The sequence below is a fragment of the Hakea prostrata genome, chromosome 10 (assembly GCF_041222555.1).
Source record: "Hakea prostrata isolate BN-2017 chromosome 10, UWA_Hpros_2, whole genome shotgun sequence".
Classification (NCBI taxonomy): Eukaryota; Viridiplantae; Streptophyta; class Magnoliopsida; order Proteales; family Proteaceae; genus Hakea; species Hakea prostrata.
This window is the reverse complement of record NC_142609.1, coordinates 46,246,142-46,269,304: the sequence shown is the minus strand read 5'-3', so window position 1 is coordinate 46,269,304 and position 23,163 is coordinate 46,246,142. Positions and strand designations below refer to the sequence as shown.

Genomic DNA, 23,163 nt, shown 5'->3' with positions numbered 1-23,163 from the left:
CACTCCCCCCACCCCCACCTTCTCTTGAACCAATTTGTCAAGTAAGCTAACTCGGGTTCCTACTCCCAACCCAAGATCCGATGACTGATAACCACTATAATGGATGGAGAAATGGTAGTCTAGGAGGGCAAAATAGTCCAAAAATTGCTTATGTATTTTAAGGGATAAAATGATTAAAAATAAAATAAAACTTGCAAAATTATTATGAAAATATACGGTATAATCCATGATGATTGATCAATATTGATATCACCAATAAAAAAACCATTACAATGTTAATTAATAATAAAGAGAATTTAAACGTTGATTGAACCATCAAAGCATTGCTCAATTGATAATAATAAATTGATAATAATATGTACCTCTTACTGAAAAGGTCACGAGTTTGACCTTAACATAAAACCATCAATTCTTGCAAAGACGGAAGAAAAAAAGTCGAATAATTTTCTTCAAAGAGTAGCAGGAAAAGGAGCAAGAAAGAAAAGAAAAAGACAACGAAAAAGCCCTCAGCGCACAAAAGGAGACAACGCCGGATAGAATGAGGAGATAAAGAAACAGCGAGGGAAGCCCCAAAACACCCAGCATAAGCTCACGGACAACAGAGAAGCCAATGGCAAACGCCAAGAGTCTCGGATGCACGGACATCCGGCACCAGGAGGAAACCGACCAAAATCACGCAAAGCACGGTCGGACCCGGAAGAAGTCCAAAGCAGAAGCCCGACAAAGGCCGGAGCCATGCAAAGAACATGTTCGACACTACCGCAAGTAACCACCCACTCATTCCGCAGAACCCCCCCTTTCCCAGCGAGCCGCACAAGAGAGAAACCCATGGCGATGGTTTATTCCAAGTTAGAGCAGGGTCTTGAAACCATATTGCACCTGATCTCAACGATGAAACGAGGATTGCGCATTATCTATGACTAGAATTTCGTCCCAAGGAATCTCAACCTCGTATCATAAATAATACGGTTTAAAACATCAGTGTCAGTCTCCGACTTCCCCTGGAAAATGCGATTATTCCTCAGAGAGTAGCTGTTACATATACGTAACTTAATCAATGAGTTGAGATATCAATACGTGTAACATGTCACACTTAATGCCATCTATAAATCAAGTCTGTTTGGTTACCTGAATCTAGAGATTTCATGATTCACAAATGGGAGATTTATACCCGTTTTGTTGCGTGAATCTCTGGATTCATGAAATCTAGAGATTCACCTTTTTATACTATAAACGTAAATCTATAGATTTATAGGTATAAGGTAAAACCAGAGATTTCATCTCTACTATAAAAGTGTTAAACATTTGAACCATGACTTTATAAATATATTTTTATGGATGAATTTATAGATTTCATTCCAAAGATTCAGGCAAATCAAATAGTTAATTTTATAAACCATGACTCCATAGACTCAAGTAACTAAACAGGCCCTAAATCAATCTCAGAGGAAAAAATGACTATCTCACCCTTGTGAAAAATGATTATGACACCATAGTGCCAAATGCACGAGCGGGCTACGCTATCCCATAGATAATGCCGATCCACCTGCGTGTATCGCGCTACTCTTCAAAGAGATAGAGATGAAGTTCAGAGAAAAAAGAAACCGTAGATTTTGCCCGTTTCGTGGGCCCACTCACTCAAAGATTCATTTTAATCGTACGTTGTAAAACTATCCGTGGAATTTGCGACCACAGAGTTGCGCCACAGGCTTGACGGTCAGGATTTAATTGCATTAGCTCTACAAAGTAGGTGGGCCCATATCTGACATTTGTAGGAGAAAGCAGATGTGCGTGTCCGTGTCTATCCACGTAAGCCTAATTTTAGCTCTTTCAGGCCTTGAAAGGGCAGAAACGTCATAAATAATTTCTGAACAACACAGATTGCTCTCTGTGTGTTTGTGTATTTCTGTGCACCAGCTCGTGCAGAGAGAGAGAGAGAGGGGCTTCTTAGGTTCTTCCGGGATCCTCTCTGCCACTCTTCTCTCTTTGTTCCTCTTTTTTCTCTTCTCTTCTTCTTCTTCTTCATCAATCTCAACTCTTAAAGGCAGGGTAGAGACGATATACCTAACTTTTAAGGCAAAAAAAAAAAATAATGAATGGGCTTTCACCGATTGAGCCAGCTTACTCAGAATTTGTTGAAGTTGATCCCACCGGAAGATATGGGAGGGTATAGCACTTTGTATTTATCTAATTTCTCTTTGTTTTCTCCGAATGGGTTCTAAGTCTGATATTGGGTTCCATTTTCTATTGCAGTACAATGAAATCCTTGGCAAAGGAGCATCAAAGACAGTGTATGGCCCTGTTTTCTCTTCATAAAGGGCTAGAAGCAAAAATTTGAAGTTTTTTATGGTTCATTTCTGTGTTTTCTGAAGTGGGTAGTTTATAATTTTGACAGATTTTTTTTTTTGCTTGATGCAGTTACAGAGCCTTTGATGAGTTTGAAGGGATTGAAGTCGCCTGGAACCAGGTTAAGCTTTATGATTTCCTGCGGAGTCCTGAAGATCTTGAGAGGTTATACTGTGAAATTCATCTCCTTAAGACATTGAAGCACAAGAATATCATGAAGTTCTATACTTCTTGGGTTGATCCTCCAAACAGAAACATAAACTTTGTGACCGAGATGTTCACCTCTGGGACTCTTAAGCAGTAAGTGTGTTTGATCTGTTTCTCTATAATGGGACTTTTGTTTATTTATGTCCTCATTCTCGTTCTTCTTATGTTCTGGTTTTTGTTATAGGTACCGGGAGAAGCACAAAAGAGTTAACATTAGAGCAGTGAAGCATTGGTGTAGACAGATCTTGAGAGGTCTCTGCTATCTCCATAGCCTTGAACCCCCTGTAATTCACAGAGATCTCAAGTGTGACAACATATTTATTAATGGAAACCAAGGGGAAGTTAAGCTTGGCGATCTGGGTCTGGCTGCAATCCTCCGTAAATCACACGCTGCTCACTGTGTTGGTAAGCTCACATCTTCGAAATCCCTGAAAAATCTCATCAAATAAATCAACTCCCCCATGTCCCCAACCCCCAAAAATAGAACACCGAGAGAAGAAAAAAAGGGGAAAAAACCACTTTTCTGATTTTAAATTTCGTTCTTTTTGAAGCCACCATTTTGCAGAATCATTGGGCATGAATTATGAATTGACTAAGCAAGAGTTTTTTGGGAAGCTTGATGTCCATTTTCTTTTATAACTCAGGCACACCCGAGTTCATGGCTCCAGAAATTTACGAAGAGGAGTACAATGAACTAGTAGACATTTATTCATTTGGGATGTGCATATTGGAAATGGTCACTTTTGAATATCCATACAGTGAATGCACCCATCCTGCTCAGATCTACAAGAAAGTCATATCTGTAAGAGCTTTGACATTTTGGCCATGTTTTTGCTTTGTTCTGGATCTGGAATCTCTATCTTTACATGTTTTCTTGTCTCTAATAGGGTAAGAAACCAGAGGCTCTGTACAAGGTGAGAGATCCTGAAGTAAGACAGTTTGTAGAGAAGTGCTTAGTTGCTGCATCTCAGAGGCTCCCAGCTAGGGAGCTTTTGAAGGATCCTTTTCTTCGAATTGACGATGGTGATTCTAATTTAAGACTAATAGAACTCCGAGCAGAACTCAATGATGTAGGCCCAGTATTAGGAGACCCTCTCTTGATGCTCCACCACAATAACATTTTGATGAATGCATACTCTAATGGCTTTAATCATGAACTTGAGAATAGAAGGAGCTACCACCCATCTGAGATTGAACCCAGTGGGACTGAATTGTTCACATACCAAGTGAACAACCATTTTGATGATGTAGACATCTCAATCAAGGGCAGGAGAGAAGATGATGGAATCTTTTTGAGGATCCGAATTTCAGATAAAGAAGGTTAATATAGATTTCCTGCGTTTTTGCTTGGTAATTTTATTGATTCTCTTTAGTTGATTTAGCTTCTAATTAAGAACACCATTTCTCTCTTGCAGGTCGTATCCGAAACATCTACTTCCATTTTGACATTGAAATAGATACAGCCTTGGGTGTAGCAGCAGAGATGGTTTCTGAATTGGATATCTCTGATGAAGATGTGACTAAGATAGCAGATATGATCGACGGGGAGATTGCTTCATTGGTGCCTGAATGGAAGCTAGGGCCTGACATAGTGGAAAGTCCCCGCTTTTTAAGTGCAAATGCAAGCTTCTGTCACAGTTGTGCCTCAAGTGGCTCTCCCACTGGTTCCCTTATAGAGTGTATCTCAATGAATAATCCAGGAGCCCAGGACTTACAACTACTCCAGTGTCCTCTTCATGGGTGCTCTGAAATGCATGGTCGGTTTGAGGAGATTACATATCAAGTTGAGGGGTCAGAGCATTGTGTAACTCAGGGTGCACCAATTCTATCAAAAAATTCTGATGACACAGGGTATGTTGATGTCTGGGCTCAGCATAAAGACCCTGAATTAAGTTCAGAGTCTCTTGGAGAAACCCACTTTGACTTGGATCAATCATTCTGCTCCAAAGATGAGAGAGTGATTGTTGTAGACAATCAAACAACAGAACTCAATGCAAGGAGCTCCATGGACCCATCACCACACGACCATGGTTCTATTATTCCTTTATCAGCTTCTGACTTTTCAGATGATAATTCCGAGAGTGAGATCAGGCAGGAATTGAGATGGCTCAGGGCAAAGTATCAGATGGAATTACAGCAACTCCGTGATCGGCAATTGGGAATTAAGTTAAAAGCTTCATCTCCAAGGTCTGAAAGTGAGGTCAGTGAGGTCAGTGAGGTCAACTTGAAACCTTTGGAATCAAGGAAGCCATTATCTTCATATTTCCCTTTTCATCTGCAGAAGATCTTCCCTAATTCTGAGACGCCGGGGACTCAACATTGCGACGCAATCGACATAAATCGCAGTCAAGAGTACATGACCACTGCAAAGAGCTTCTATACAGGATCTCTTCTTGCACAACCTATTCACAGGACAACATCTCTTCCTGTTGATGCTTTTGATGTTTAATACCTAAAAGTCCTCAATTCTTTCACTGGGTCCTTGCCCACAAGCTGTATACGTAGATTATTATTACCAATCCTCTTTCCTGTTGAAGGAAGCCTAATAGAGTAAAACATGGGATCTCTGTAAATTATGAGCAAAGATGTGATTCTTTTTACAGCTTGTAGGATTCTCAGTAGAGTGAATCGAATTACCCATTATTGCAAGGTTCCAAAAAATCTTTCTTGCTGTTGCTTTCAGAAATTGGAAGAGAACAGCCAATTTGTCGAGGAATCTATATACAGAGAACAGAACTACAGATGCTTGACACCAATTGAACTAAATGGCATGTGAATCCTTGCTGGCCAATGGGACTGTTTTGAACATTTGCCAACCTGGGTGCTCCCCAAATTCTGTGACATATTGATGATCTGGGCCAAGCTACAGCTGCTTTTACAGGACAAACAGTACAGTAGGGACATGCTAAGGATATCTTTCTTCTGAGTGGCCATCAATAAAGAAACCCAATTGAAAAAAAAAAAACCAACCAAAAGTGGGTCATTGACTAAAAAGGCCTTGTAGAAAATTTTCAATTTCCATGCACACGACGATACCAGCTGAATTAGATGAGATTTTCTGGTACAGTTAGATTATGACAGCCAATTTTGGTAGGGGAAAAGCATCACTGAATAAAGTTTGTACGGAATTTCTTTATTTCTTTTTAAATTAGATTAGAAAAAGGTGGATTTGGTGACTGGTAAAGGGTAAAGTAGGGCTTTGCATGTTTTCCTTTTTAACTTTTCTTGCACTAATAATTTGTTAATGATGAAGATTAGTTCCTAAGTTGCATTCTTGACTGTGTTTGATCTGTAAAGGAGACCCTAAAAATAAATAAATAAATAGAGAGTAAGACAACGAAGCAACAAGATAAAGAGAGAGCATTCTGAAAAAGGAAGATAACGAAGCAAGAAGATAAAGAGAGGATTCTCTTTAAAAGGTACTTACAGAAAAGCCTTCCCAGGTTGAATTCCAAAACTAGATAGAAAGTTAAAAACAGTGTGGGATCTTTACATTACGAGCAACAAGCCATAGTCATGGTGGCTCTTTGTGGGATCCCAATATCAAGGGACCCGCTATTGCAACTTGCAATCCTATCTCAGCCTTCTCCATTGTATATTACATGTCGATTAATAATATTTAATATAGATATGTATCGACTGGTATTGTGTTGTGGAATACTTTAAATCTTTGGTGCCAGCAACAGGTGATACCAACTGGGTTTTGGAACCAGATCCACAGCCCGAACACACAGGCATGTTCAGGCATCTACAGTGAAAGCTTCCAAGATTTCCTTGTCTTGTTAAGTATGGTCTCAACGTAATATTCAATTGCATCAGACCAAGATGAAAGTGCTGATAGAATCTTCTCACCCACTTTGTGAAACCATTCGAAGATAAAGCTTTTCATGCAGTTTATGAATATGGATTTCACTATTTCAGACCTCCCAATTGAAACAACAACTGATCACTTTAACGAGGCTACCTTGAAGAAATGGATTAATGGAAGTGTAGTAATCTTTTGACTGTATCGATCAATGATTTTGCTGTAAGCTGAAAATCGATAGATCCTTGCTTTCCTGGGACTCAAGATCATGCAACTCAAGAAAAAGGACCAGAAATGTACAACCAATTTGGGCTTGCTGTTGCCAATAATGCATGTGATGCTGCTGGTAGGTATCATTAGTGTCAACTGGGTTTTGTCCAGTTCGTGCCTAACTTCATGAGCAGGCAGTCGCTGCACGCTAGGCGCGCTGGCAGGAGAGTGATCTATGATCAGTGCTTCTTTGGATCTTGGCTTGTTAGTTTCATAATATTTTATTGCAACTGAATCAGATCATATGGCTCTTAATTGATTGTAGGTAGTTCAAAAGCAGGCTTCTCATAGACCTTTTTAATCCACTAGTTAGGATCCTGCAAGTCTTCCAGCTTTCAGTTCTTCTTAGCTCCTAGAAGTGTTAAAACTCCCTTTTTGTTCTTTTTGTTCTTTTTGTTCTTCAAACTGGTTTCTCTTTCCTCCGACTTCCCTAACATACTTTTTAGGTTTTAGGTCTTAACATTCACATTATCACTGTTGATGGTCTCTCAGTTACTTTCTTGCCTCACAGTTACAAATGGCTTTTTTTCCATGTGTTGCTAGTAGTGGAAGAGCTCCCTGTCCTTTCCTGTGAGGTTTCATGTTAAAACAGATTGATCAGTATGTGGACTTTGTCCATACAAATCAAGTAGTGATCCATCTTGGAGTTAAAGATCATGTCTTCGAGTGGTCATGTTGCAAGTTAGATCGACTTATTCACATTTCTTCCTGACACAGGTTCTCTCAAACTTGATGAAGTGACCAACTGAAGTATTGTAAGTTCTATATATCATATTACTACCCTTTTTTAAATGCAAACTGTGATTTCGAATGTTCATCTGAGTTACAACATAGACAATGTGAACCCGTAGATCAGAACCGCACCTCAGAAAACATTTGATATTCATCTAGGAACTAAGGTGGGTTTGCACATCATAGTAAATGAATGGAACATCTTGTTTGTGGTATTTACACCGCTGCCAATCATCAACTACTGTACAACAAGCTAATGTCTGGTCTATCTTTGAGAAGTAAAATAGCCTCAACTATAGACATTTCTTTCTCATCAGCGAAACGGAAAATATGCATATATTTTGCCATATAATCAGAAACCTAGTTCTTTTCTTGATGCCCTCCCCCCTGGATCATAATTACTCTACCTCATAACTATTTCACAAACTAATAGAAGGTTAAACTCAATATCGATCCTTACAAAGGCCTCAAAAGTGGATAATCTTCAAGAAGTTCCTGCTGTGATAGTATGTCATTTTCATCCTGAGGAGCCCACAAAACCTCCACTGCCTGCATGAGAATCAATACTGTAGGTGAGGAGCTGCAACAGAAGATATCATTATGATGTAAAGGTATAATTTACTAACCATGGTTTTTCTGGAGGAAATAGAGCCCAGCTTCAGCAAGGCCTCCTTCAGGTCTGCACTAGAATTGATGATAGGTAGGTTATGAACATCTTCCGCAGCCACCAGCACAGTTATCTGCAAATGAGGATATCAACTAAAAATTATGTTAAGCAGGAAAGGAAAAAGCCCTGCACACCCCTTCAACACCCCCCCCAAAAAGGCGCGAGGCGGAAGGAAAAGAAGTTGATTCAGAAGTCAAATCATTTTCTTACTCGTGAGATAAGAGAACAGTAAATTGATGCTCAATTGATCCCTCATCCACAACTTTTTAATTCTTGATCAGTCCTAAAATCTAAAATCTGAGATGGAGGATTGCGTCATGCTTATTGGAGCATTAGACCTAAATGCAAAATCAACCTCAAAGCAGGGAGAAACCAATGAGAGATCGGTTGCAGACAGGATCAACACCACAGGAAGAAGAAAATTGAATAACTGAAACCTTTTATTGCTTTCTTTTGGTTCACATATGAAAGAACATAATAGAAGGATAAGAAGAAGAAGAAGAAAGGAGATGGAAGGGGGATAGAGCCAGCTTCTTAGAAAATGGCAAAATTCTTTGATTTCAGACCTAAAGAATGATTAGAGGTGATATTATAATAAGTGGCAGCATGTGTTTTCAGACATCATACATAAGCCATGTCCACACAGATAAGAGCATTTTCAACTAGGCCAGAAGATATTAATGTGATCACCAACTGGGGCTGGATTACAAACTTGATGAAGAACTCTTATAGTGGAGATATGCCAGAAGGCTGCTTTCTTTTTGGGTTCGGAGGAGCTCTGGGAAATTTTAGCAAATGAAAACACAAATCTAACCGGAATAAAACAGCTCAGTTACATTAACTGACTCAAAAAAGTAAAGGTACTTTGCACAAACAAATGTTACATTTACCTGGGCAAACTCAGTTGTTGTGTAACATCACTTTCTAAAGTAAATCAAAGATGCAATCACATTCTTAGTTGAAAGGAGAACAAACTGTGAACGTTAATAGCACTGATATGGGAAACTATAACTTATATTCTGAGTGACAAACCATTTGATTTCTCCCAGCCCAACCACCCAATGCTAAAAACAATGATAACTAATAAAAGGAAAACACACTCAAAAGTGAAAGAAATTAAAAATCACAAATGATATGTCAAGAAACAACCTCCCAACAAAAATTGTTGTGGAAAGACTCGGTAGAAAAATTGCACCCCACCCTCCCCAAACCTGCTCGTGTGGATGCCGATGGCACTGGGTTCACACTTACATGAGTACTACATGACAGTTGCCTTGAAGTGTTTCTCAGGGATGATCCACCAAAGATACACATTGATAAACAAATTCAAGCAAGAAAGTCATAAAACTACAGTATAATCATGATGGTGATGGTGCTAAAAGATTTTCACGAGATCCTATATCATGTTACTAGCGACAAGGATCCTGGATAAATTTTAGTTAAAGCAACTTGCAAGATAACCTCACCACTATGTACTCATTACTGAATCCACTAGCGTTTTGGCTCATTCTGCTTTTCTTTTTTATGTTGTTCACATTGACAAGTGTCTCTTCGTCGAATTTCCCCCTTTCTTCAATGGAAAGTTGATTAAACCTCTTCTCTCCATCCTCAATGCTTTGCTTCACATCCACCTAAAATTGAAAGATACAAGAAAACGTGAATGTTTTGCAGTTCCTGAACATAAAGGAAGAAGTTTTCAGTGCCAGTCCAGCAGGAAAAGGACCCAGTTCCACATGAGCACTAAACTGCAGAAGCAGAATGACTAGTTTTATAACTACCATCAATAAGCAATCTGTCTCAGCAGGAAAGCGGGGAAAGGAACTGCAACCAGTTCTTGAACTTTCAGATAGTCACATCAAGTAATTTCTTCAAGAAATAGGACGCATTTTTTTATTCATTACATCTAGTTACTGAACTGAAACAGTACTACAAATAAACAATGGTTTGGCTCATAGAATGTATGTGTTGCATGTTTCTTTTTATGGAATTGAAAGATTATTTAAATAAAGTCATCCATATTAAAGGGGATAATTAAAACAATATGACCACAAAATATCAGCGAAGGCAAACGTATTTGTGACTTAAAACTGTCCTAATAAATGCACTCAAACGGTTGGCTAGAAAGAATAGTTTTTAGTTAATAATACAGTAGAGTAGCATACTTCTACAATAATTTATTGGAGGGGAATTAGAACCTACAAAACGGTCTCTTACCAAGGCATTAGGATGTCCATAAATCTCACAGCTATTATGGAAACCCTGGATTATATATTGACAGTAAGCATGTTTTTGCTGATGATAATGTTTAAACCACATACAAGACATGCCAATTATAAGTTGGAGAAAGAAGAGAACAAAGAGTCCCCTTCACCATAAAAGCTGCTTTCTCCTGCAGTCATATAAGCAGCTGGAGTTTCCCAACTTAAAGCAATTATAAAAACAAAAGCCAGAATGCCATGGTAAGGTTCAATATTTGAGAAAGGAATATCCCTACTTTTTGACATGCAAAGAAACAAACTAAGAACCATATTTCTAACTTCTGAGGTCTGTAAGACATCTTTGGCATTTAATCATATTAGAACCAACATATATTTCTATCACATTTAGCAATTCTAACTAATATAGTCTACAAGAAGAGTAGCAATTAGTAGAAAACAATTTTAAGAAATAAACAGTAGAACAAGGAGGGACATAATGTTAACTTACAGATGAATAACCTGAGATGCAATAATCAGGGCGGCAAAGTAACGATAATGTGGTCTCTGCAACAATAAACAAAATAAGAAAATATTGTGTGAGGAACAAGTGAGAAACAAATGAATTTCACAAAAAAAACACAATGGTACTCAATCTTAATAGTTGGTCAATCGATAGAGAAAGGAAACAAACCAAAAATAGCAACAAACACATGCCATTGCTTAAAGATGAGGGGGGCCAAGGTAGTGGCACACAAATGGTTGGACCAGCATGACAAGCTTTGGAAATCAAAGCCCAGAGGGAAGTGGCCAACTTGGGTTTTTAGCCTTATGCGGGCTGATACTAATTTGGTTATATGTTTGGGTATAAATAACATGAGGTGTTTTTTTTTACTTTAAATGTTTCACTTTTGAGTATGTTATGTAGGAAACAGGAGATAGAGCTTAAACTACCTTAAAAGTATAGGTATGCTTGTAAGCAATCCAAAGCATAGAATCCGTAATTGAGTATGAGTTTACTTCATGGGCATAAATGTTTTCTGACAATTTTCTTCCTCTTTTCTTTCTCTTCCCCCCAATCACCCTCCCCCCCTTCTTCCCCCCCCCCCCCCCCCCCAAAATAATGCTTCGTACAAGTATTGGATCCTGTCCTCTGGTAGTAAAACTCCTACAAGTTTCAGCCCCTAATCCCTGTCCGAAATCAAGAACCAGATCTGCAACTAGGTGGTTCATGAATCTGTCTGCCAATTGAGACTTCAGCCCTAATAACACAGTAATTTGATGACCATTGGATCTTTATTGAGGTGTAATCTACCTACAATTATAATCCTAGGCCAAACAGAGAAGCCTTGTTGGGTTTTCAGCCTCCGTGCTTCAGCTGGAAGTTGAAGCAGATACCTTTCTATCCCTCTAGTGATGATCCTTCTTCTTTATACTCTTGAATTTTCCCTATTGCACCTCCCTTTATGTTTAGTTCCACATATACTTTATTTAGTTTCATTCCAAGTCTCCTCTTCCTTTAATTCCTAATCCCCTTTCTAGCCTCCTACCATTTGTTCCTTTAACAAACCATTTAGGATTCTAGTTAATAACAATTTTGCTGTCATAGCTACATCTGTTTTACTGTTTTACCATTAATCTTCATTGTACTTCTTGTATGGACTCAAAAACCAAGTTAACCAACCAAACAGGGTTTCTGATCCCCAGGATCCCAATCAAGTAGGCAGAAAAAATCAACCCAAGTAGAAGAAAACAGGCATCAAAAGAAACAAGATGCATTGGCATGCTACCCTTACAAATAATTGATTTTAAGTCAACCAAAAAAACGGAACCAAGATATACACAATTTAATGGCATTTAGCATGTATGTCAGTATATACAATATGTGACCCTTCATATGAAACATTAGCTAATGTGCTATAAGGTGATAGGAGAAGTCATGAGAAAGGACATGCATTGTCTTGGTCTTGAATCAAGTATGACCTCACTGAAATTTTCCTGAGTCGCTAGGTTGTGCCTCATTCCTCTAACTTCCCATTTTTCACTTTTTCATCTTCTATATTTCCTTTCTCATTTTTTTTCCCTTTTTTTTTTCCCCTTCCCCCTTATTCCCCTTTTGTTGTTTCCAAGTTTTTTCTTTTTTTTTTTTTTTTTTTTTTTTATTGTTTTGGTTTTTTTTTTTTTTTTTTTTTTTTTTTTTTTTTTTTTTTTGATAAGTTGATTTCATGCATATTATTTTATATGATTAATTAACTATATTTCCATTTATTTACAATTGTTTTATATCAATTTACCCTAATATGATATGAAAATGAATATGTTGCACCCTTTCCTTTAATTTCTATAATTTTGGTGATTTTATATATTTCCTAACAAATTCTAATAAAGATTTATTACTTTTACATGTAGGAAATTATCAATCAAATCTTGGTATTATTGCAAGAGTCCTACCTCAAGTCAAAAACATAAAGAGAATGAGTCCTTGCATGCTTCTACGTTTTATGTCCTATTTAGGATTTGATCAAAGAAGGGAAAAGAGGAAGAAGAATCCAATTCAAATAAGAAGGATAGAAGAATCCCGATTTTGAGTGTCTCTGTCCAGTTTTGATCAAGATCTTCATCGGATGGTCATATGGTGTCCGATCGAGCTGATTTTTGGAGGAGAGCTTCACGACGTCTTGGTCTTCAAATCCAACGGTGGGATTATGCATTGGAGATCTCTAAGTTAGTCCGATTTATACATCAAAACAATCCTTGGTTAAGTCAGATAAGAACTCTGAGTTTGATTCAAACTCTGAGTTTAATTAATCTATAAAAGGATAGCAAAGCCAAGGAAGAGGGGGAGGACGTTTTTGGGAGCTTTGGAAGAGCGTGGAGGTTGAACCAGAAGACGTTGGATGGCTTTGGAGATCTGAAGTTTGGGAATAAGTTTTTCTTCATCTTCTTTCAATGTTCTTGAACTCTTCTGTAATGTTTTTAATTTCAAGTATGAACTAATTTAGTTTTTCTAGGGATCAGATGTAGCCTATCTTTGAATTCCCACTCTTGACTTCATCAATATAATTTTGAATATTGTTTCCCTTGATTGAGTTTTTACTTCTATTCTTCATGCTTTTGATTAATTGGCCACTAATCAACTGATTTGTTAATCATAATGAACTGAGAGGGGATTTATGTGTTCAGTTCATTGGAGTAAAAGCCATGAATTACATGTAGGATAGAGATATACTTACATGGTTTGTGTAGTTGTTACATGGGAATCCACAGAATTTAATGATTTCTCAGTTGTTGTAACCCACATAGAAATATAGTGGGTTAGCAATTGAGGGAATTTCTATTAGTACTCGAGAGAGACTAATAGATAGGAAAGGGAATCTCGACTATCAATCAGGAAAATATTTCTCAAATTATAAAGAGGGAGAAAAGGGTGGGAATGCTTAGTTATGGTGAAATCTGACCCCTAGGTCTTTAGCAATTAATAATCTCAATTTAACTTTCAATTTGCAATATAGTCTAGAATAATTATCTTCCTTATTATTTGTTCAAATAAAATTGGTATAATTAATTTGGTACTTAATCTATAGTCTTCGAGGGATCGATCTTTTATCATTATATTACTTGTTACGACAGCGTACACTTGCGTTGTACTTTTTCACAACAATTTGTTCCCCCCCCCCCGGGATAAAAAAAAAAAAAAAAAAAAAAAAAACCCCCCAAAAACCCACCCCCCCCCACCCAAAAAAAACACAACCCCCCAAACCAAAAAACCCCCCCCCCCCCCCCCCCCCCCCCCCCCCCCCCCCCCCCCCCAACAAAAAAAAAAAAAAAAAAAAAACAACAAACCACCACAGGGCGACCCCCCCCCCTCCCCCCAAAACCCCCCCCCCCCCCTAAAAAAAACAAACCACAAACCTGTCTCCACACCAAAAAAAAAAAAAAAAAAAAAAAAAAAAAAAACAAAAAAAAAAAAAAAAAACAACCAAAAACAAAAAAAACCCCCCCCCCCCCCCCCCCCCCCACCAAAAAAAAAAAAAAAAAAAAAAAAAAAAACAGGGGTAACTGAGGGGGAATACCAAGAAGGAAAGATCAATCAAAGACTAGATATCCCATATAGAAGGTCAGCAAATTACTAATAACAGAACTGCACTAGTGAGAAAAGCAGTGAGGCATGCTACTCCACTGATCTGCAGAAAGCTCTCAAGAAAAGGATTAAAAAGTACGAAATAATAAATAGAAAGTGAAAGGAGAACTGAGGTAAATCCAAATCTGGAGATTGAATGGCTCCAAGTATAGGTCAAAGGAAGGTCTAACGAGGGTGAAGAATCCTTCAAAAGGTGAGGACCATCCAATAAATTGATAGTCTAGAAACAAAGACCAAAGTATGAAACTCAATAGAGACCCTTGCGAGAACCACAGACTACTGTAAGTCTGTAACTGAGTACAAGTTGGACAAACAGAGCTGAGCAGCAACTGAAAACACATCATCGATAAGGTGAAATATTAATGAATCAGAACCCAAAAAAAATGGTTTGAATTACCTTCAATGTTCATCCATGCAGTAATTATACGATAATAGACCAATTTATCTCTTTTTTGGGAAGATTATAGTGAATCAATTGGGCCCTGAATATTTTACTTTGGCCCATGGCTGGGTACTATGGCTATAGGCATTCTTGTTTTGGGATTATTGATGTAATAAGCCAAAATTTAAAGCCCATAAACTTGGGATAAAAGACAATTTTGGATGAATAAAAAAATATATTAAAGAGCCGAAACCAAAGACAAATAAAAAAGGGAATAAGGGGGGGCGCCTAGCAAGCAGTCAAGAGGACGACTGGAAAGAGGATCTAAGACTCCAGGAACTAACAATCAACCTATTCCTTAGAGAGTCAAAAACAGGGGTGGGGGATAGTAGTGAGCCTAGAAAAAACAACAACTAGATGACATTACAAATCAAGACTCAAGATCGGGATTGAGAAGTCCATCTTCTCATGTTGCGCTCCCACCATAAATGATGAATAGTTGTAGCAAAGACAAGCTTACCCACTTGGTCGCAAATCAAGGAGCCAAGAGATAGTCCGAGGATCCAGTTCCAATCTCGTGCGAATCCATAAGAGTATCTCCATCTAGGCCAAATAGAAGCAAGGGCTAAACTCCAGATAGATCTGGAGAAGGGACAAGATAAGAAAAGGTGGTCAAGGTCCCTAACACCGTTCCAATAGAGGATACAACTGGGATTGGCAGGAATGTGGCGACTGATGAGGAAAAATTGTGTAGGGAGGGCTAGGTTGAGGGATCTCCAAAGGGTGAGAGAGTGGCGGGGGATGTGGCCTTTGAACCAAACTAGAGGGGCCCAAGGGACAGGGGGGACCTAAGGAGGTTCCAAGAAGAGGTGGTAGTGAAGGTTTTAGTGTGGGACGGGGACCAGATAGTGGTGTCTGAAGCAATGGATGAGGGGGCGGGGGAGGGAGTTCCAAACCTATGTAAGACTAGGATGGGGAGAAGGGGACCAAGAGCCATTAGAGATGAAAGAAGAGAGAAGGATAGCTTTGGGAATGCAGGAATCATAAACAACTCAAGGACCAAAAAGAGAGAACAAAATACCCATCAGATGCCAGAGATCAAGCTAGAAGGAGGTGGAGGATCCGAAAGAGATTTGGATAGAGATTGCAGAAAGGGCGTGAGGCCACAAAGTTAGGAGTTTTTTCCAGAGCCAGGAAGAGGGGGAATGGGCCGGGGCAATCCAAATGGAGTCCACTTTGAGGAGATATAAGTAGACCCACGAAACCCAAATGGAGTCATGTTTTAAGGCAATTTTCCAAATGAGTTTCAGGAGACGGGCCAAATTAACATCATAAATCCTGTGGATACCAAGACCTCCTTTAGTTTTAGGCCGGTAGGTGGCAGAACTGGGGATAAAATTGGTACGCAGGATAAGCAATTATAAATATTTATATTTTATTAGTCCTTTTTCATGTCTTATCTTGGAATTGTAATCTTAATTAGGATTTGGCACTGATAATTTGCTAGGATTCCTAGGTTTAGATTGAGTCCTAGTTCCATTTTGCATTTTGCATTTTTAGACTTATTAGGAGTCCTTTTATGCGTCAAATTAGACTTTATGAAGCTTTATATATATGTAATAACAGCAACTTGGAATCAAGAATATGACTTTTTCGTAAGAGTTTTGGTGTCATTAAGCAATGCATAGGAAATGGGTATCTGAAACTTGACTTCTTGTCTTCTTCTCTTTGGCTCCTTCCAAGAAAACATTTAACCATTCAAGCTGCTGTTCAAGTCTTCAAGAAGATCTCAACAACAATAAGTTGAACAATTCCAAACCCTAGTTGTACTTCTTCAAATCCTTTAAACCACAAACCCTAGCTTTTCCTACATCTCTGGTACCATGCACAAACTTTATAACCAACACAAAACAATCCAACTATCAGAATATTCGTATTTGGATCGAATCACCGTCACAGCCCAAGAAGAAACTTATTGAGGATGCACCCATAATGACTATTAAGTCTCTAAATTCCTTCATCTCCTTCTCTCCCAAAACCCATTTCTAATTACAGCAACAATCCACCACCGACGAGACCCCAGACTTTCGCTGCTGAACTCCCATAAATAAGCATAACCTAACCTGACCACCAAACCTTAACCTTGAATTTGACCAAAACCCTAATTTGACCTAACTGAATTTGCCAATTAAACTCTCAGATCCTCGTAATAATTGGCTCCTAGTTGGATCCTTCCCAGTCTAGGACCACAACAAGTAAAACCAACACCTATCAATACCATTCATATGATTGATGATTCATGGGTGCATTGACGCGTATTAACACATATTGTTGACAAAGCTTGACACATCTCCATACATACCGATCCCATCAATTAGTTGATAAATTCCTTAAAATGCCCTTATCAAATTCACGTAATAAAGCTGCGATTTTGGTGGCAAATGAAGGAGAAGTCTCAGCAAAGAGTCTAATATCTTGCAAGGAATCTTGTTTTTTAGCAATTTGGACTCAAAAATAAATCAAGTGTTGTGACATCATCCAACACTCTTCATGGCTATAGACTATTACAACATGTAAGAAACCTCATTGTTATTAGCAATTTCAATTTAATGCACTTGTCTGATTTCAATTTAATGCACTTGTCTGGTTATAACTTATTCTCCATTTAACTATTTATGCATGATACTTGTTATACATTCAACAGTGACTTCCATCTATATCTTGACCATTTCTATGTGCATCTATAACATGTAGCTCTGATTCGATATGATATGTCCTTTACGATAACCTAATTGATAGAGCCCTGGGATCATAGTATTATGCTATATTGGGAGAGGAATGATTTGCTGAATATCTAGCGAACAACAGTTAGGGAAAGAAATCAGATCTTGTCCTGAAAAGGAGGTTGCAGAATATTTACTACTGAATAAGAGATTTGGGGAGGGACAAGGAGAAAACAGAATATTTAAAACTGAATGAGAGAGATTTGGGGAGATTAGGGTTGATTAGGGGTAAGATGTGAGTAGTAGTTAAGCATTATTTATGTGAGTGTTTGGGCAGCCGTAGGCTGAGGGGTAGCAATGTGTTGTGGGGGTGACTAGCACCATTGTAACCAGTTTATCATTGTTCTTCGTTATTCTATCAATTAAATAATATCAGTTTTGTATTCGATTCGTGGGTTCTTATCACTAACCTATATTTTATTTTAAGCGTAGGTAGGACTCCTAGTTTATTGATTAAGGAGAAACAGAATGGAAGATGAAGAATGAGAAGGAAAGACACGCCTTCGCTTCACAACAAGAACCGCAGCTCCATTTAAGCATATTCCAAGCTTTCTTTGCCATAACAGTGGGCCTTGCAGCCCTCATCTATATTTACAACGGAACAATTACAAGTTACAAATCGTAATCCAAGTGGTGTGGACTTCTTGATTGCAAGGGAGCTAGCCTCCTTCATTCCAAGGAGATAAAACCAAAGAAACTATAAACTCCTACTTTCCAATATAAGAAAACTACAAAATAAGAAAAGTAAATAAGATCTTCCTCCACTTCTTTCTCTTCCATGTGGCCGACCAAAGATCAGACAGTGACAACGACTGAGTCTCAACCAGATAATGGCTTGCTTTGCATTGGTTATAACTTAATCCAATCAAATTACTTATGGGCCCGTCTTGAAGAAACTCAACCTCAAGTTCGAGTAAGTTAAGGGATCAATTGTATATAATGTATGTCCAACTTCAGCCCATACAAGTACTTTGGTAGCCTAAAATATGTAGTGATACGGGAAAATTTATCGAACCAGGTCTACCTCGCGCGCCGACCCGGCAAGACGGCCACCATGGCGCGGACACTGGTTGAATCATTAAGAAGGAACCTTGCGGTTCCAAGGATGATTGTGACTCCGAAGAATTCGGGATATGTGATTGACTTATAAACGGTTACCGCCACTATGAGGAGTGAGCAATCATGTCAATCATGGAAACTACCACTGATGCGGGGGAAAGATCGTGCCGTAAGAGGAAACCACTTTCGCCCCCGAAGAAAGGGGTAACACCCTACAATCGGACGGCCACCAAGAAGGATCATGAATGAATCCAACGACCGAGAATAAGAGGTAAAACCTATATAAACGAATATCCTACACACAGAGAAGGTATCTGAATCATTTCCCTTACTATTGTATTCAATTTCTGCTCTGCAACTCGTCAGAGCTTTGTGATCAGCTCCTTAACTGACTTAGCCTTCGGAGGTGGCCTCCAGACCCCACGGTCGGACCACATCTAACACTGTTTTGCAAGTGATTCCTCAAGTATATAAAGGCTGAGCAGATTTTGGACGCATCATGTAGGGATGAAATCCTAAAAGAACTTGGACAAAATTACAAATGCAACATGCTCCACCTCAGGTTCACACCGAAATCAAGGATGAGTGCTTCCAAAGGAATCTCTCGAACTCTAGTGTCAACCTCCAAATCAAATATCTATGATAGTACAATGATCCCTGTCCTCTACAAGTCACTGTCTTCATCAGATTCATTGATGCTTATGAAGGCAGATAAGATTTTCAACTTGAATGTCCTCATCATTACCATGGATAGCATCAGAATCTTCAACTGGATAGGTTTGGCAATCTCCACCAAACATCTCCACATCTTCATCCCCAATTATGCTGGAAACCACCGCATTTAACTGCTGTCGCAAAGGATTTAGAATTTTGATACATGTCCAAACTTCGCAATGGAAATATTGTGTTCCACACTTCCACTGCAGCTGTCTGTAGGAATCTTTTCCCTTACTCTCCACATGTGTAGATGGTAGGGTGAGCATTGGGTTTGTCAGATACCAAATTGACTATAGACTTCCTATTCTCCTCCCAGTTCTGCAAAACAAAACCACCATTTGAAATGCCCAACAATTTCTCTGCACGTAAGGCCTTCTAGAAACAATGCCCGAGGTCATAGATTTTGTCAAACCCATGCCCTTCTGGATGCATGATGCAGATTTATCACCAAATAGAGCCTCTTTCCTTAGAAATAAGTCTAGGGTTGAGTTATATATGTATTGGCCCTTTGATTGGTTTGCTTTGAAATTGGCCAATTTAATGGGCCTGAAAATATGGATAAGAAATTGGCGAATAGGATTCATTCCAATAGTTTAGTTAGAGTTCTGTTTTAAGTCCATTTCTTTTGTTATTACACTACAACAACAAGCATTTTCCCAACTAATGGGGTCGGCTACATGGATTCTTGCCTTTCAATCACCCATATTTGACATCATACTAGATACAAGGCCTAAGCCATGCATAACCTTTCTCACCACTTCTCCTAAGGTTATCTTTTGCTATTTCACTATGTTACCTAATAATTTAAGGATTGGGTTAGCCTTTCCTCCTTAGCATAAGAATATTGTTAAGTCTATCATATAAGTTTGTAATAGGACCAAGTATCAAAAGCAGATTTGAAAAATGAAAACCCCCTGGTCGAAAATGGCTTTCAAGCAACACTTCACCTAAATCTCTCCTTGAAAACCTCAAACAGCCAGACAATGGACAAACCAAAGCTACAATGAAGCTACAGACCAGCTGTCCACAATCCATCCCAACATCTTCTCCACCCAAAACCTCAGAATATCCTACAGACACACCAAACGGTATGATTTCTTCTGGGATGCATTCCCAAAATTGCTTCCACCATCTCCAGCATCATCAATAATGTGTTCCTTCTCAACCAAGAAGTGCCTAATAAGCCTTCTGCGGTTTGCGATACTACAAGAATGGACGGAGGGGTCCTGTCTTCACTGGTGGTTGCAGTACCATCATCTTCTTGTTCACTCCTTCCCTCTTCTCTGCCTTGCTTGAATGACAATGTCGATAGAAAGACCAAGCTCTGATTGTTTTTATAAGGACATTTAGTTAAAAAAGTCCTTTACCTAGCTTCAGGGGTCTGATTGACAGAAAGACAAGGAAGGTCCCTGATTTTAAAGGCAAAGGTCAGGGGATTCTCTATCATTTTTATTTTCAAATTGTTTTCCAACACTAGGCCAATTGCAATTGCAGAATCTGACACAAGTAAAGATGATTAAGATAAATACATCTCTACAGATTTTTAACTTCCAACAGAAAAGCCACATGGCAGATATGACTTTAAATCATGAATGTGTGGGACTGTATACAAAGGTTAGAGCTCAATTTTTTCTGCCAAAATGATTTCCTTCCCTAACAGAACACAAACTTCCATAAGAATTTTATGGAAGAACACTTTGATATGCTACCAAGGAGAAACTCGATGGCAATCGATAGTAGTAGTTATAGAATTGCTTAAATGCTTATTGACTTCTTTGGGAATCTAAACAGAAAATATTTTAGAATAATAGGACATATATGAAAGAAGCCAGAATATAGAAAGGGAGCATGAATAAAACAAGAGCAGCACTTCAGAGAAGCTTTACCTGTCAATACATAACTCAACCCATCCGGCGTGGATGTGTCTGCAGTTTCCGCAATCCGACAAAGATCTCTTTGCAGTGTACGCGCCATACCTAACAATCCTACCTTCGAAGGCACAATTAGAAAGGGAGAGACTGTGATTACAATGTTCTGGCCAAACGAATTACGAATACCAACAAAATTCAAAGCCGTAAATCTTAAACCATGTAAATTTTGAATGAAGTATTTACACCAAAACAACGCATAGACAAGAAGGAAAATTTTTCTCGCATTTATTTTTTTTTGGGGGTAAAATTTTCTCACATTTCCATGACACCGTTAATGCAGTTGCAATACGTGCCAAATTATAGCAGGTAGAAATCATGAATAATGAATAACAACGTCTCACCAAACACTAACACAAAATCATACCTGAAGCTTGAGAACACTTGTTTTCTGGGAAACGGTGAGAAGACCATTCTCTGAGCGTTCAGAAATAAATCCCGATACTAAAATAAATGCAAAAAAACCCATCGAAATCATAGAGAATTTCGAACCGGAGCCTGCTCCGACTCCAAGCGCCGGGGCTGCATACAATCCTCCACCACCAAACTGCCTAGGTTCATTATACGGCAATGAATACGAAAAACTAGGTATTTCTGTCTCTGCCGAATACCTTCTTGACGATGAAGACGAATGCGATGAGAACGCCTGTCCTCCCATCCTCCCCCCTGAATACCCTAAAGCTGGATGTGGATCGTACATCAACAGGAACCCTAAGAAAATAGCAGCTATTGCTGGCTTCTTAAATGCTTTTATGACCTTCATAACAGCCTGCATCACTGCTTCAAGCGGATTCCAATTCTTATCTTCATACAGAAGCGCTGTTGTCCATTTCTTCGATTTCTGAGCACATTTAACGGTTAAATTTGAGGTTCTGATGCAGCGTGTATTGATTTTCATCAACCGAAATGATACATGCGCTGGGAAACTCTTTAGCTTGTGATTCCATTTCAGAGATGAAAGCTTCGAGTCACCAACGAATGAAATCACTTCAAGAAGAGAAGCGTCCGCCATTGATTATATACCTCAACTCTGCTGCTTGATTTCTCTATGCGGTTGTAGCTTGTGTTTTTTCAGATATTTTGGCTGTCCGACCGGAAAGAAATGCAGTTGCAAGAATAACTCGTTAGTTGGTGGCCTGAAATAAAGGAGTGTGCAAAGACAGAACTAAAATGAAGAACTTCCATGAATTTCTCTTTCTCTCTCTTCCAACGAAATGCGAATGCAAGAATAACTCGTCACTTCGGGCGGCCAGAACAAAAGCGTGCAAAAAGCCAAAAACAGAAACACCAATCCTACGTCCGGCCAATTTACACGCACCATCTTTATATATAAGACAATATTCTGGCCCAAGAAAATTCAAAAAAAAAAAAAAGTTTTTTACATGAACTCCCTCCATTTTAATGGAAAACATTCCACCATCCCCTCCGTAAAATCAAAACGGTTAAAACATTTTAATATGACCCCTACCACCATTAACTACGGTTATTTTTGAACTTTTATTTTCAAGAGTTTTTACATGAGCCTCTCGATTTTCATGGAAAACAAGGCACACCACCCCCTCTAAAATAAAAAACCTTGCAAATACCCCCCTTACCACTCCTCTGGGATCATTAAATAATTTTAGGATGGAGATATTGCCCTCAAATAGGGTAATTGATGCTTAGAATGAGCTCTACTCTAAAATGCGATGAAGAAGTGTGAGACAAGCATCATCTTCTATCTCTACACTCTGCAGTTAGAAAATCCAACACTCTTGATTCCACTCGATGAACATTTAAACACTTTTGCGGGATCATCTGAATGACAATATATAAATGTGCAACTCTACTAAAAATCTAGGAGGTGCATATCATATTGAAACATGGTGGTTCTCAAATGTTCTTCCGATGGAGTGGGTATTTGCAAGGTTTTTTATTTTTAAGGGGGTGCG

The 23,163-nt window shown here is 38.7% G+C and overlaps 2 protein-coding genes across 4 annotated transcripts; one reads left to right on the top strand and one right to left on the bottom strand.

Moving 5' to 3' along the window:
* Positions 1-1,882: 1,882 nt before the first annotated feature.
* LOC149003445 (putative serine/threonine-protein kinase WNK9) lies at positions 1,883-5,518 on the top strand. 3 transcript variants are annotated; one of them, XM_089137132.1, is made up of 7 exons: positions 1,883-2,167; positions 2,254-2,291; positions 2,419-2,646; positions 2,738-2,958; positions 3,198-3,355; positions 3,441-3,873; positions 3,969-5,518. In XM_089137132.1, the coding sequence occupies exons 1-7, from the start codon at positions 2,093-2,095 to the stop codon at positions 5,000-5,002; spliced, it is 2,187 nt and encodes a 728-aa protein (XP_088993258.1). In that variant the 5' UTR covers positions 1,883-2,092; the 3' UTR covers positions 5,003-5,518. The 3 variants fall into 3 exon arrangements, with proteins under 3 accessions (XP_088993258.1, XP_088993257.1, XP_088993256.1); XM_089137131.1 differs by lacking the exons at positions 1,883-2,167; positions 2,254-2,291 and having other exon boundaries at positions 2,404-2,646; positions 3,969-4,753; positions 4,835-5,518; XM_089137130.1 differs by lacking the exons at positions 1,883-2,167; positions 2,254-2,291 and having other exon boundaries at positions 2,404-2,646; positions 3,969-4,762; positions 4,835-5,518.
* Positions 5,519-7,199: 1,681 nt separating this feature from the next.
* On the bottom strand, positions 7,200-22,512 carry LOC149003444 (FLUCTUATING-LIGHT-ACCLIMATION protein 1, chloroplastic-like). The gene is made up of 6 exons (XM_089138255.1): positions 21,600-22,512; positions 21,191-21,293; positions 10,734-10,789; positions 9,494-9,658; positions 7,987-8,100; positions 7,200-7,909 (listed from the first exon to the last, which is right to left on the bottom strand). Exons 1-6 carry the CDS (start codon positions 22,242-22,244, stop codon positions 7,817-7,819), a joined length of 1,176 nt encoding a protein of 391 aa, XP_088994381.1. The 5' UTR covers positions 22,245-22,512; the 3' UTR covers positions 7,200-7,816.
* Positions 22,513-23,163: the final 651 nt, after the last annotated feature.